Source organism: Triturus cristatus, chromosome 9 (genome assembly GCF_964204655.1).
Source record: "Triturus cristatus chromosome 9, aTriCri1.1, whole genome shotgun sequence".
Taxonomy (NCBI): domain Eukaryota; kingdom Metazoa; phylum Chordata; class Amphibia; order Caudata; family Salamandridae; genus Triturus; species Triturus cristatus.
This window is the reverse complement of record NC_140592.1, coordinates 88,448,404-88,462,590: the sequence shown is the minus strand read 5'-3', so window position 1 is coordinate 88,462,590 and position 14,187 is coordinate 88,448,404. Positions and strand designations below refer to the sequence as shown.

Genomic DNA, 14,187 nt, shown 5'->3' with positions numbered 1-14,187 from the left:
GTTCGAACGCTATGTAGCTGGTCTTTGGAAGCTTGTGAAACCAAAACATAGTCAATCAGACTAGATAATCCCCTACCATTGAATGTGGAAGTGAAAGGAACTGGGGGAGAAGCAAGATCGTTAGTAAAACCTAGATCTAAATTGAATATTATTTCAGTCAGAAAGTTCCCTAGTTTGGTATGAGGGAAATGCGTTACATTAAAGCCCAGGTCGTCCACAATACCACAGATGTTTAAGTCGCCTCCCTTGCAGAGATTAAGATTGAAGTCTCCACCCCAGACTATGGTAATACTAGTGTTAGAATATTTAAGACGCTCCTCTAATAAGAGTCGATAGATATTTTCCAGGACTGGAAGTATGTCCTTTGGGGTCAAATTGTTATAGAAGTTAACTATATAGAACAACTGTATTTTACTGATTGTTATCATAAGGATCTGGGAATAGGGATTGCTATTAATGATTTTAGTATCTAAGGTTGGGAGTTCATTTGAGACATATATTACCAGGCCACCTTTCGCTCTCCCACATGAAGAAGGTTGGGCAGATGAGTTGAAGGTTTTGTATCCTTGCAGATGAATAGGAGCAGTCAACCACGTTTCTTGCAGGCAAACAATATTATGCTCCCTAATAACAGAGAGCCATGATGGATTGTCTGCCTTAGAGCGTAAGCCTGCAACATTCCAGAAAATTAATTTGAGAGAAAGGTCAAGATTAGGGACAGGATTAACCGGACCCCCTCCGGATAGGATATCGTCGCCTAGAAGTTTAGTTTTGGAGGAAAGGGCAGGGTTGACCAAACCCCCCGCAAATAGAGTAACGCCACCCGAGGGTTTTGTCATATTCCTTGGGGAGCCTGAATCTAATTGAATGTTCAATATACCCTGGGGTGTGGGTTGGTGATCCTCCATAGGCCTGGTAAAAGAAGAAAGTTGGAGTACTTGGTTTTCTTCTTCGGAAAGTGGACATTTCGGACAAGCTAAAGACTGCAAAGATTGAACCAGTCAATCATTTGTGTCCAGACCTGATGTATGGTCAAATCTATAGGGAGCTTGTAAGAGTTTGGGGCCATAAAATGGATTGTAACCGTTAAAAGGATTGGTGTTAAACAAACAGTTATTACGGCTAAACCTAGAACGCTCGTTAGGGTAATTAGTTAAAAATCCCAGATTGGGTGTGGGTTCTACAGCAGATCTAGGGTAAAAAAATAACAGTTCACGTGTCATGATACCCCCTGACCCAATTTCCTGAAATTCATCTAGAATGTATCTTACAGTTCTTCGGTCTGAGAAATTAACAATAATAGTGTCACCGAAAAGGTTTTTCGTTCGACAGCCCAGCCAAGGCAGTCGCCTGACATGGATGATTGCGCCATTCAAATACAGAGGGAGAGGCCGATTTTGACTGAGCCAAAAGAGGACTTTGTTTTTTAGTTGGTAAAAATCTTCCGTCTTGCCTTCTTCTAAAGGCGGAACACCTGTCAGAATGACTACATATGGGGCCGCTTCTGGGGGGAGGTCAACTAACCTAGTCCTAGGCTCTCTCCTTGCATCAAGTTTTGAATGATTACCTGGGTCAGAAGCCGAATTTAAGTTTGTAGAGCTCCCACCCACTTGTGTGTTTGCCCTGGATTCAAAAGATGGACGTGATATACAAGACGCATTTAGCAAGAAAGGTTTTGGGATAGAAGGTTTAACGTTTTTTACCTCTCCCTTTTGGGGAGGGCAAAGTCGATTCTTATTTATATCACAACTTTTTTCCACGGGGGCAAAAGGGAGCTTTGATGAAACAGATGTCAAAGATGGTAATGTCCCTTTCTTCGAGATAACAGGTGGGGTGGTCGGTGTTACCGTTACCAGAGGAACAGATAATGGAACATTGTTGGATTGGGCCTTATTTGCTACTATGTTCTCCCTAACTAGCTCTTCTAGGGACCCTAATTGGAGAGTGATAGTATTCAATCTCTCTATTACTGGGAGAATAAAAGAGCGTACTATTTGCTCAATGGACCCAGTGATGTTGATAGTGGGAATGTCCTTAGATGAAGAGGATTGAGGAATAGGCAAAGGAGATGGCATGTGCAATTGCGGGGTAAATAATGCGGGAATGTTAACAGAGTCAGGATTTTGATTTGAAATTTGCATGAGCCTACTTGATTTACCCCTTGAAATTCTACCTCCTAACTTTCTCCTTCTTTTTGTTGGTGGAGGACCTTGAGGGGGATCCGGGTTGTGCTTCCGAGTATGTTTCTTTTTTTTGGGGAATCACTACCACAGGTGACGAGGTAGACGCCCGGGACTTAACGGGTGAAACAAGGTCACGGGGAGAGGTAGAAATAATGACGCTTAATTCGTTAATAGAATCAACAATATGGTCCGTAATAGAGTCTATCAGTTGAGATCTGTCCCGTAGAAGCAGTGGAGTGCTTTCGCTGCTAGAGGGTTCACAAGCTGATGGAGTTATATGTGACCCATCATGGACTGACGTGCTTAGTTGTTGAGACAAACGCATGGTCTTAATATGCTCAATCGAGCGGCGTCTGTCAGCTCGCCGCGCAGCGAGAGAGTCCTCCCAATCAGGGTCCGGAAGTGACCTAATAACAAAGTGGTCCAGAGTTCCATTGGTGGTCTTTTTTACCAGGGGGGTTTTACCCATTGGAGACATGTATCGTGGTATTTAGGAACAAAAAAAGACTAACTGACTGGAATGGGGAATATAAATAGTAACTCACAAAACCCTAGAAGAAATATAACAAAATAGAACCATGGGACTAGGACAAAACGTTGTGTAGGTACAAACACGTGATTTTATGGTCACTTACTTGAGGTGACCGATTCGGAAATGTCAGGGGGGGGGCCCGGCCCAGCCTTTACCGGCCTTGGACGGCCGATGACGGCCCGTCCTTTGCCCGGGCTTTGCCCGGGCGCGGCCCGCGCGCGTCCCGCGCTGCGGTACTCCTCGGCGCTTTTTAAGCGCGATGTTGATTTGGTCTCCTCCCTCCTGGGAGCACAGAGTTGTGGGCAATGTAGTCCCCCTCGATAGCCTCCGGTGGACAGCAAGCCGTTGGTCACCTTGTAAAGCGCTTCCCGCGCTGCGGTACTCCTCGGCGCTTTTTAAGCGCGACGTTGATTTGGGCTCCTCCCTCCTGGGAGCACAGAGTTGTGGGCAATGTAGTCCCCCTCGATAGCCTCCGGTGGACAGCAAGCCGTTGGTCACCTTGTAAAGCGCTTCCCGCGCTGCGGTACTCCTCGGCGCTTTTTAAGCGCGATGTTGATTTGGGCTCCTCCCTCCTGGGAGCACAGAGTTGTGGGCAATGTAGTCCCCCTCGATAGCCTCCGGTGGACAGCAAGCCGTTGGTCACCTTGTAAAGTGCTTCCCGGGTACTAATCAAATCACGTTCTCTCCTGCCCGCGGCCCCTGCAATCCTCTCCGAAGATGGCGGCAGCCCGTCGAAGAGGAGAGAGAGCCAAAACGCCGAGAGAGCTTCGTCAGGGAACAGCAGGACGCCGAGGGAGCTTCGTCAGGAAACAGCAGGACGCCGAGGGAGAGCCCGATGCTCCGGAAGTGACGAAGATCCAGGAGGTAAGTCAGATTCAGCAGCTTTAAGTGTCTGTTGAGATGGGCAGTTGCCGTTCTAGTTTTTTCCTCATTGTTTTCACCTACTCAAAATGTTGAAACAAACGCCGAGGGGGTCCGTAACTAACGCGCTAGTGTTCTCACCACTCATTCAAGTGCCTCTTGGAGCAAACTCGGCACTGTACAAAACAACTAAAATTATTAAAGAAAATGAAAAGCATGCCTATTGAGTCCATTAAATTTGCGGTGTACACTAACCACAAATTTAGTGTGTCTAAAAGTAGCTCTATGGCATGGCAGCCAGAAGGTGAAGAACAGTGTGCTTCGTACTACATAAGCTCTTCATGGCCGCTTTTACATGAAGAATGTAAATAAAATAACCATTTTATTTTAGATGGCCTATGGTAGTGCTGGTTAGGAAGGGGCAGAGCTAATACGGAGGGCTGCCTGGTGCCTCCCCCCTTAGTCAACATGTATGTGGCACTATCCGCACCAGTGTGTACAGAATGAGTGTCAATGGTTCTGAAGGAACTCGTCTAGTGAGCTGCATGCCCCTTTGCATGGGGTGCAACCAGTGCTTAATTTGAGCCGGTGGTTTTACGGTGCTCAGCACCAGCACTTAATCATCAACACTGGCAATTTTCATGAGCACCTGTTAAGGACACATTCATTTACGGGGAGATTAAGTGATTTGCCCAGAATCACCGGGTGTTGAGCAACGCCGAGACTCGAACCTGGTTCCCCAGCTCCGAAGATGGCAGCTCTGGACATTACGCCACACCCTCTCCCCACTTTCATGGTTAGTAGTTAGTTCTGTTTTAGGAGGCGCCAACAGGAGGAAGTGGCTGGTTCAAGCTGCACTTATTGTTTTACAAATTAACCACTGGGTGCAACATTATGAGACTCAAGGTAATGAGACTGTGATTGTAGTGACTAAGGGGCACATGCATCAACGAAAATACCGATCGCAAACGGGAAGATTCACAGAATCTGCCCCTTTGCGACCAGTATTTTTGCATTTGGAATGCATGAACCCAAATTCAAATTTGCAATTTAAGTAATTGAAAAATTTGCGATTACATAAATTGCGAATGAATTTAGGGAATCGCAAATTGCGATTCCCTAAATGCAAAGCATGATGCAATTCCAAATTGCGAATTCGCATTTAGGGATCGCAAATTACCATCAAATTGAACTGGATGGTAATTTGCAAACACTTTGAAAAATGCACTAAAGTGCATTTTTCAAAGTTTCATGTTACACACACGCATGCCCTTGGGGCATGTATGTGGGCAACATGTGGTAACATCTCAATTTCAGGGGTGCAATAGGGGGTCCTTTTGGCACCCTTGAAATTGCATGCGCAATTTGTGAGTACCTATTTGGTAGTCGCAAATTGCGCATGCAAATCCCATTCATTCCTATGGGCCTCAGTCGCAATTAAGGAATATGTAGGAATCACAATTTATTTAGCAATTCCTACACACATAGGAATTTGCGAGTCCTATATAGCGATTTCTTAAAATTCTCTATTTAGGATTCGCAAATCAGGACTTTGATGCATGTGGCCCTAAGAGACTCATTAATTAGTGACTTAATGGCTCATTCCCAGTTGCAGCTATGTAACTGACTGATACAAAATACTGTAATGCATAGAATCAACTGAACAATAATTAGAATCTTGATGACTGAATAACAAAAATGCTTAATCAATCCTCCTCTAGGGCAGCTCCAAGAATCCGAACCAACATTTCCAACTAAAGAGACCATAAAACTTACAAAAGGTCGGAGCCTTGGTCGCTCTAGCTAACCTTCAACAAAACTTTAAAATCGTTAAGATGAAATTCTCTTTCTACGTTTGAAGATTCCTGTGATGTTAGGAAACTCTAGGAGGAACCCTGATACTTACCTCCTAATGTTTTTGGTCTTTTTTTCGTTATACATATTAAACTGCGATGTATGAAATGTGATACCTTGTATTTATTTCTACATTTATAGTCTTGTTGCATATGCTTTTCTCTTTTCCTCATTGGAATTGCAAAAGCACGTTATTGTTACACATAGCCAAACTCTAATTAAGTTTAAAAAAAGATTTTTAAAAAGATTTCTCAACTAACAAAGATGGTGCCAAAATCATAATGTAAGCGAGCGCGGCTGTCCTTCCTATGAAGGCAGTCTAGATAAAAAGTCAAAGCACAGAGCAATCATGGAACAGTAACAACCAGAAACAAGGAGCGCCCCCATTATTAGAGTACTTATGACATTTTTTGAGAAACTGTACAAGTTTTATGAACTTCGTTGATAAACAAAAAGTAACACCAGAGAACATGAGTGTTGGGAAGGCCAAGCCCCATGCACGGTAATATGGATGAGCAACCCCTGCCCTAACCTAGCTCAATGATATCCGGCACCCTGACATCTTTTTGCCATCGCTCACGTCAATCATGCATGCATGCTGTGGCTTAGCCAATCCTCTAAACCATGAGGCTCAGACCCTGGCTCTGTGGTCTGGAGGGGCGCCCCAAGCACACCCTTAAGGCTGACACATGACTACTGGGACATATACATTAAACGGTGGTGGTGGCGGCGTGCCATATGGTTTTGACGGATAGTCATAGACAGACCTTTATCCTGTTTAGGGAGTGGTGCCTACTGGCCACACTGGTGTAAAGCTCTTCTTCAAAGGATTGCCCAGGCCCTGCCACTGCACTGACACGAATATCTGCGTCTATGTGGTACTGTAGCAGGGCTCCATGTTGAAGTAGAACGTGTGCTTGATCAGACCAGTGGAATCCATTTTGGATGTTCCCTGGTACAACATAGCAACAAAGATGGAGGTTGTGGCATACCCCCTCAGATAGGGAAGTGTACTGGTGGCATTCCTGGGTTGGAGAGAAAAGCCCCAGAAAATGAAGCGCGAGAGGATGGAGACAAGACTCCTTTAGTAATGCAAGCTTTGGTGGGTGCAGGCAGATTACCTCTCTCAGAGCACTACATCGGGGCAGACAGCTGGCATGGGGAAGGTCTGCAGATTCTCTTAAGAAGTAAAGGGAATCTTTCAGACAGGCCATGTCCTTTTGTCTTCATCCGAATGCTACTCCCAAGATGGCTGTTGACAGCCAAGAGAAGTTCATGCTTGATTGTGCTGCTAGTGAGGGAATTTCAGTTGGCGACACCGATTGTCACTACCTGATGAATATAGCCGCGGCAGAGACGAAGACAACGCTTTCACACAGAATTGGAATACACAAAGAAGAGGACCTGCCCTGGTTTGTTCTAGATCTTAAGGCAGTGGGCTCACATCCCTTGTCCGAAATAGGACTACAGGACTGGGATCTAAATTATCCCAATGTGTTCCTCTTTCTTCATTGACCAAAGGAGAGGATACTCCACAAAGTACTTAATTAATGCTGAGATGCAGAGTTGGTGTCTTGTAGGACCAGTCTCCCTAAGGTGAGGGAACATCACCTGAAGGCTGCGAGATTGCTGGGAGCTGCTGGTCGGCCTGTGACCTGCTGAGCGAGGAGAAGGAGCACTGTGCCTCTGCAGGGAGTCAGCTAGCAAGAAGGTGGAGCTCAGCCGCTGTGCCCAGGAGAGTTGGGGCAGCCTCAGAAATTGCAGACAGCTGTGGTGACTGCAACCAGCACAGATGATAATTTGGAATGGGTTTTCCAGCCTCCCCGACCTAAGCAACAATCTGCCAGTGTGTTCTGCAGCTACGAGCAACCACACCCTGACAAACCTGCAGATATGAGCAACCATGACCAGAGACACATACAGTTACGAGCAATCTTGACCCGGACCAGCAACAGCTACAATCAACCGCTAAGATCCCGCCAGAGGACTGCACCTCTAAGAGCTGAAGTGACTGGTGCTGACCAGTAATGGGAGTTGGGACAGCACCATAACTTCATAGACCCAGTGGTGGAACTTATTAAGGACAGGACCAGGCAAACTGGTCACACATTCCCGTGACCATGTACTGGAGCTGAAGTTAAACCTGATCAGTTTTTTAGAAGAAATCCTCCTAGAATTTGTGTGGAACCCTATGCCTTCTTTGTTGTCTGTGTGTAATATTGTGTTCTGGAGAGTATTAAAATACATTGCTTTTTGACAAAAAATTGGCACTGGGCAGGACAGTAATTATGGGTCTGCTGCATAACTGTTGAGTTCTGAGTCAGCGGTCCCACCCTACCTCCCTGTGAAGCCTTGGACTGTTCGTCTCACTACCACTGAGGGTCAAGTGCTAAAAGGGTGTTTGTTCTGCTTGCAGGAGCACTGTAGGTCAAGCCTGGGACAACAGATATTAACGGCTCAATAGGGTCAGTGATGCCAGACACTCATGTCTTATAGGATCAATTATGCCAAGCCTCCTTTATATATGGGGTGAATGAGGCCAGATATGTTTGGCTTGTGTTGTCAAATATGCCCAATAATATGTTAAATTGTATTTCGAGATTGGAGCTCCCGCCTGTGGGCATTCTGGCGCTGATGTACGGAACTGTATTGAATAAAGAACCAGATGATTAAAACAGAAGATTTGTAGTTGCTTTCTAAAGGTAAGGGGACTGGAACAAAGCTGAAGATGCTGGGGGAGATTGTCCCTTAGCTTGCGAGCAGACTGTGAGAAGCTGCATAGACCCAATGCCACTTTACGAAATGTAGGGACTTGGAACAGAAAAGCTTGAGATGAACAAAGACTTGTTCTGGGGAAGCAACAGGTAATTCTCTGTGTGGAAAATGTAGGAGACCTATATAGAGCTCGGTGTACAATTCAAAGTACTTAAAAAAAATAATAAGCTGTTGCACTGAAAGCCAGTGAAGAGACCTCAAGATGTTCAAGGCTGAACAGAACTTAGATACTCACTTTGCATTTCTGGCTGCCTCATTTTGATTTGAATAAGACTTAAAGTTCAGGTATCCGCTTGGCTTGTGTGGTTAGTGATTCCATACCTCCTAGGCTTGTAGGGCCAACCATGCTATGTCTCCTTAGAGTATGGGTCAGCGCTGCTTGGCGTACAACACCAACAGTTTCCGACTTAGTTGTTGGTTTAGAAAGGCTCCGGGAGACTAGATAAAACATTTGATAACCCAGATAAGGTGCCCATCTTTTGTGGATAACAATAATTCTGGTCAAAAATTCATCATTTGTCAATACCATTGACCATTTTGTATTCACTGTACTTTGTTTCTCAGCCAAAGCACTCCTTTATTCAATTAAAGACAACTTTATTCTCTTTATTTTGCTACTTAATTTCATATAGAGCAACATTTCTCTGTAAGGTACCAATTAGCTGTCTGTCTGGATCGTAACACAAGCTTTCTTCTTTATGGTAAACTGAGATTGTCACAAGAACCGTAAAACTGGACTTGAGTGGCCACAATTTCACATACCTTGCAGAATTAAAGTTCTTCACCAGTTCATCCAATACCCTGTTATTTCTTAGGTCATGTTCTACCACAGCCTGCAATACAGAACGGATGGTCCAATCAAATACAACCAACAGTGTAATCACAGGATATAAGATTTTAACATTTATGATTTCTTTTAAAAGTGACACGCCTCCTGAAGTGCATGCATTGATGCTCATACAAAAACAAACTGCAATTTATGAGCATAAAGTGAACTCTCATCATCAAGACTGGACCACAAAAAGCTAAAGTCATGATCGCCACGTCAAGTTTAGGGATCATCAGGCATACCTCGCCAACATCAGAGCGCGACTACAAGTTGCTATATAAACATGCTGGAAGCAAAGACGTGGGAGAGAAGGATGAGTGAGTGAATACCAGGCTGCGCTGCAGACCTAGTGTGCAGCCGTCTGCCAGTGTGTGGCTGAATGAGTGACTAGCACAAGGGGACGAGAGTGAGTGACTAAGAGCATACTAGGTACTTTGTAAGGCACAACATGCCTCACAACAGAAAGTGCATGCAAGTCTAATAGGCTGGACCTAAAACTATAGCTTGCTCTCCAAATGCTCCTTTCTAATTCAATAATTGTGCATTCACGAGTACAACAATTGAAACGAGAACTGCATTTCAACTCCTGGCGCCCCTTGGTTGAAGCAGCATCTCATCAGAATGCAATGCTCACGAGGCGGCCATTTCTGTGCACAATGAACAGGCTTGGACCCTTGAGAACCGATCACTTGTGTCTGACTATATTCTCTCGCCTTCCTTCACTGTCAGAGTAGAAATTAGATTGTTTGCTGTGAATGACGCGGAAGCGACACATAAGGCTTTCTCGAACTCCCCAGGAAGCATGAAAAGTAATCTTCTTTAATTGAAAGCAGTATTGTTTTGTGTTTAGACTGCAACAATCTCATCAGTCCAGGGTATTAACTCTGCATCAGAAAGCAATCTCTGGATTCAAACAGAGGCTCAGCTGAAAGCAAGAGAAGCAGGTTCCTTTGCGGAGAAACACAATTTATAAGGGCTGAATACAATTACAAGGGCCATGTTTCCAACACAATGCCTGCATGCGCTGCACCTACACTGGAGGTTATATTTTCAGCACTTGAATTTGGGATAAAGGGCTGAGCCAGGACTGAGATCAAAAGGAGTGCAGCACGGCCCCAGTCCATCAGAACCGATTAAATGTACTTACAGCCCCAACCTTTGACGTAAAAATAAAAAAGACGGTGGTCTTAAAAACTTCCATCCTCCATATACGGATAGCAGTAATAATAATAACAACAATAACAAAACGGGTGCTAGAATTAATATTGTTAATATAAATAGCAATTGCAATACCACAGTAACTGGTATTTGTAGCCGGATTTCGTTTTTTAACAAACTCTAGCTTGCCATTCACATGGCCTCTTGACGCTGTAAAAACAGCCAGCAAAAACAGTGGAATATACCGTGCTGATGACAGAAAGCTGACCTCATACCGAAAGTGCTGGAATATACTGCTCTGACATCAGAATGCTATCTTCACTTTGAAAACACTGCAATATACTGCTCTGATGACAGAAAGGTGGCCTCATTGCAAGAGCGGTGGAATATACCATCAGGACAACAAAATGGGTACCTCACAGCGACAGCACCGGAATATACCACTAGGACGACAGAATGTTGACCTGGTGGTGACAGTGCTGCGACAGACTGCTCTGACAGCACAGTCCTAGCTGCGCAACGAAAGCACTGGAATATACTGCACTATCGATGTGGACAATCCTCTACTGTCACAATCATGCACTTGTTTCCATGTACCTGTGGATCTCCCCACTGGCAGTTGTTGCTAAAGGCAGACTCGCACCTTGATTCATCAGCACCAAGAAACAACACGCACTGGGATAGGCAAGAGGACTGGGCTTACCGTGCTAACATATGCAGCGCTAGCAGCAAAGCACAAGACCCATGGGCGGGATCTAGCAGAAGTAGACAAGGGGGACAAGAGTTGTAAGGTAATGCCTCGTACAGTTCAACGCATGCACTTGAGTGGAGGCGGACGATACACCCAAGCAGCCAATAGTATTAAGTGACAGATGGACACTCCAGTGGACTGAAACAAGCAGTGATAAAGTCTGAAGCCAATGGCTGCGACTCTGGTAAAAGAAAAAGCCAATGGTTGAAAAGAGAAGACCCAAAGCACACTGTATATTTATGTAAGCAATAGGTCGGTTTGACAGCTGTGCTGTTGAAACCCAGACCTAATAATAGACAAGCTACACTAATCCAATCCTCGCCTCTCTACAGTTTCCTTCCTCCAAAATCCCTTCTTGTCCTTGCATTACGCCTCCCAGTATTCCCAAATGGCACTGTCTGGTGAAGGTTGACACAACCGCTAAACATTTAGTTCTGCTCGGCATGCATTTTTCCAGTGGGCACTATTTCTTACTTTTTTTAAAAATGCAGTAAAGTGAAAGGGGAATCTAATACATACATTAAGGATCTGCAGTTGTTGTAAAAGTAAGGCTGTGGCAGCAGAAAGAATTTTGTTTTCATAATTCAGAAGTATCCGCATGTCACCAGCAAAAGTTGACCAAGCATTGTCAAATCAAAGAAGTGTGATCTTAACATTCTAAAGCATGCATACACAGGCAGGCATGCATACACAGGCAGGCATGCATACACAGGCAGGCATGCTTTTGCTCAGACAATTTATGCTGTGTCGCAGTGCATCGTACCTCTTTCTGTGCCGCCTACGTCAATGCCCTGTTTATAATTCCCCATCTCTATCTGTCATCTTATTTCTTCTCACTATGCTTCTCTCTGAGCAAGCCTTTCTTTCTGTCCCTAGCCGGTTTGTTTCCCTTACCTATCTTCGGCCCCTCTAGCTGCTGATGCAAAAGGTGTCTGTGTCTCCTCTTGCCGCTCTTGCCGTATTGCCACAAGTCTCATTCCATGCCTCTTGCATGTAAGTGCAGCCTGTCTCCCTCTATGCATTTTTACCCATTGCCACCGTTGACCTTCTGTGTCTCCCATATCTATGTTCCAGCCTTGTTTCCCAATACCCCATCGGTGTGCCCAATCCTGATGCCTCCTGTTCCTTTATGTTCTCTCTCTCTATATTACCAAACTCCGTCCCTTCTTTCTCTTTTGTCTTGTCGCTCTACTTCATGTCTTTTGACTGCCTTTTAATTCCTCCTGTTTGTCAGTGCGCCCTGTCATAGCACCAAACTTAATTTTCACGCCATCTAAAGTATACTACCAATCTCATCCTCTTACTTTCCACTATGCCTTCCCATTTGTCACTCCTGCCTGTCTCAAGTCTCCAAGGAGTTCATGCAGCCGTGGACAAAGGGGTAGCAACAGCCATGGTCCTATCACCGGTCTGTTTGCTCTAACTATCCTGGTAAAGAATGGTCTGAGCAAGAGAACGAAGTGATTGAGCGGTAGAGGTGCTCAAGGGAGGAAAGTTCTGAGGTTAAGAAAACTACAGAACAAGTGTTATCACAGTACAGGGTACAGAGAGGTCTCTACATTATGACTGACAAATGCAGCTACCAATTGCCATTGTGTGTGGTGATCAAAAATGTGAAATACACTTGCAACTAGTAAACGCTAAGGGATGCTGACGCGTTGCCCTAGGGAGGTAACGAATTGCCTCTTTCTCGCTGTATTTTGATTTGATGGCACAAGCTCTGGAAAACAGCTCAAGCGGTCTCTAGATAGACCTCAAAAGTACAATAGACATGAAGAAATAGGCAAAGTCATAAGCTTCACATGGTCCTGGTGCAAGGTAAACATTTACTCTAGGCATGCCATATGTCAGAGGGAGGGTACTAGGAAAGGAATGTGTGAGGGTAATGTATTGAGTGTGGTTAGAGAGGGGGAAATTAAAACCAGGGCAGGCAGTGCTTCCAGTGCTTCTGTGGGAAGTAAGAACATGCTAGAGTCCAGGCAGCGAAGAGAAGGCGCCAACCTCACATTCTTGAATTGTTACCCCCAGTGTGTGAAACCTACAAGAAGTAAGGAACAGCTCCATATTCAATCTTTTTGTGGAATGGAAGCAGCTGGACTCTGCTCTCTCGAACAGCTTCAAAGCACCCCACATTCTGGGACCACCATGGTCAACAGTGACAAACACCGCAGACACAGCAAGCAAACACACCGCACCGGCATCATTCATGTGTTGTCTAAACTCAACCCCAAGAGCCACAATTCCAATCCAGCCCCCTGGCTGGCCTGAAATGTGCTTGAAAAGGTTGTAGAAAGTTGTTGGCTTCCATACGCATCTAGCAGGCAGCCACCATTTCAAAGCGGCGGAAGCATAGCGCAAGATACACATGTGGGCAGCACAGAGCAAGTTATACATTTGACACAGGTAACCTAGGTGGTTGGGATCAGAAACATTTTTTTTAGGAGCAGAATCACCCTTTTCTTTGGTGGCGTTTGCAAAGCTACATAATTCTGAACTATTTCCATTTTATTAGTATTATTTATTACACATACTCACCACGCGACATGTCGGGCACTGCGTTTTGTAGGACAAAAACTTGCGTATGCACAGAGAGCAATCTGCAAAGAGACAGGAAATAAAACAGATGGTGTAATCAGAGGAGTGGGAACAAGTTAAAAGCACGAGCCTTTGAAATGCGGATGGTATGTTCCTTCCAAAGGCACAAAATATCCACTGTGACTTGCACGTTCGCCAAAACAACCCAGAACAAGGACACGTATTCAGAGGAGGAAGCACGCACTGTAATGTGTCTGGGTCGAGGAATTAACAACACAGGCTCTCCCCGAGTGACCCATTCAAATACCAAGAAATGGGGGCAGGCCGAGCCTCCAGCAGATACTCACAGGATCTACCGAGAACTTTGCTGGTCTTTATTTTCCGTAGCCATGCCCAGGTTGGTGGCTTACCTTGGAATTCAGAGAGGGCCTAGGCAGCTTTCTTTCTATTGCAAACAGGTTTTATTTTCAAGAGATATACAAAAGTGAATGTTAAAATCCACCCTCATAAAATCCCCTAAAACCATTACACTGATCAGTGATCTCAGGTAGCTACTTTATGCTCAAATTATGATATTTTAGAAAATGGACGACATTTATTAGCTTGACGAGAGAAGGGGATGCAAACCTATGGTGGAAATGAAGAATTTAATAGGCAGTATAACCAGCTATGTAAAAAAATAATAAAAAATAAACAAAACTAGAAGCTT

General features: G+C 44.8%; 1 protein-coding gene across 3 annotated transcripts in view; it reads right to left on the bottom strand.

The window, feature by feature from the left end:
• The window catches only part of RAD18 (RAD18 E3 ubiquitin protein ligase), a 588,315-nt gene that overhangs the window by 514,706 nt on the left and 59,422 nt on the right, over positions 1-14,187 (bottom strand). For all 3 annotated transcript variants that reach the window (XM_085624487.1, XM_085624486.1, XM_085624485.1), the window contains exons 3-4: positions 13,479-13,540; positions 8,968-9,038 (exon numbers count right to left, since the gene is read on the bottom strand). In XM_085624487.1, the coding sequence (XP_085480613.1) occupies positions 8,968-9,038; positions 13,479-13,540 (133 nt within the window). The remainder of the gene's footprint in view (positions 1-8,967; positions 9,039-13,478; positions 13,541-14,187) is intronic.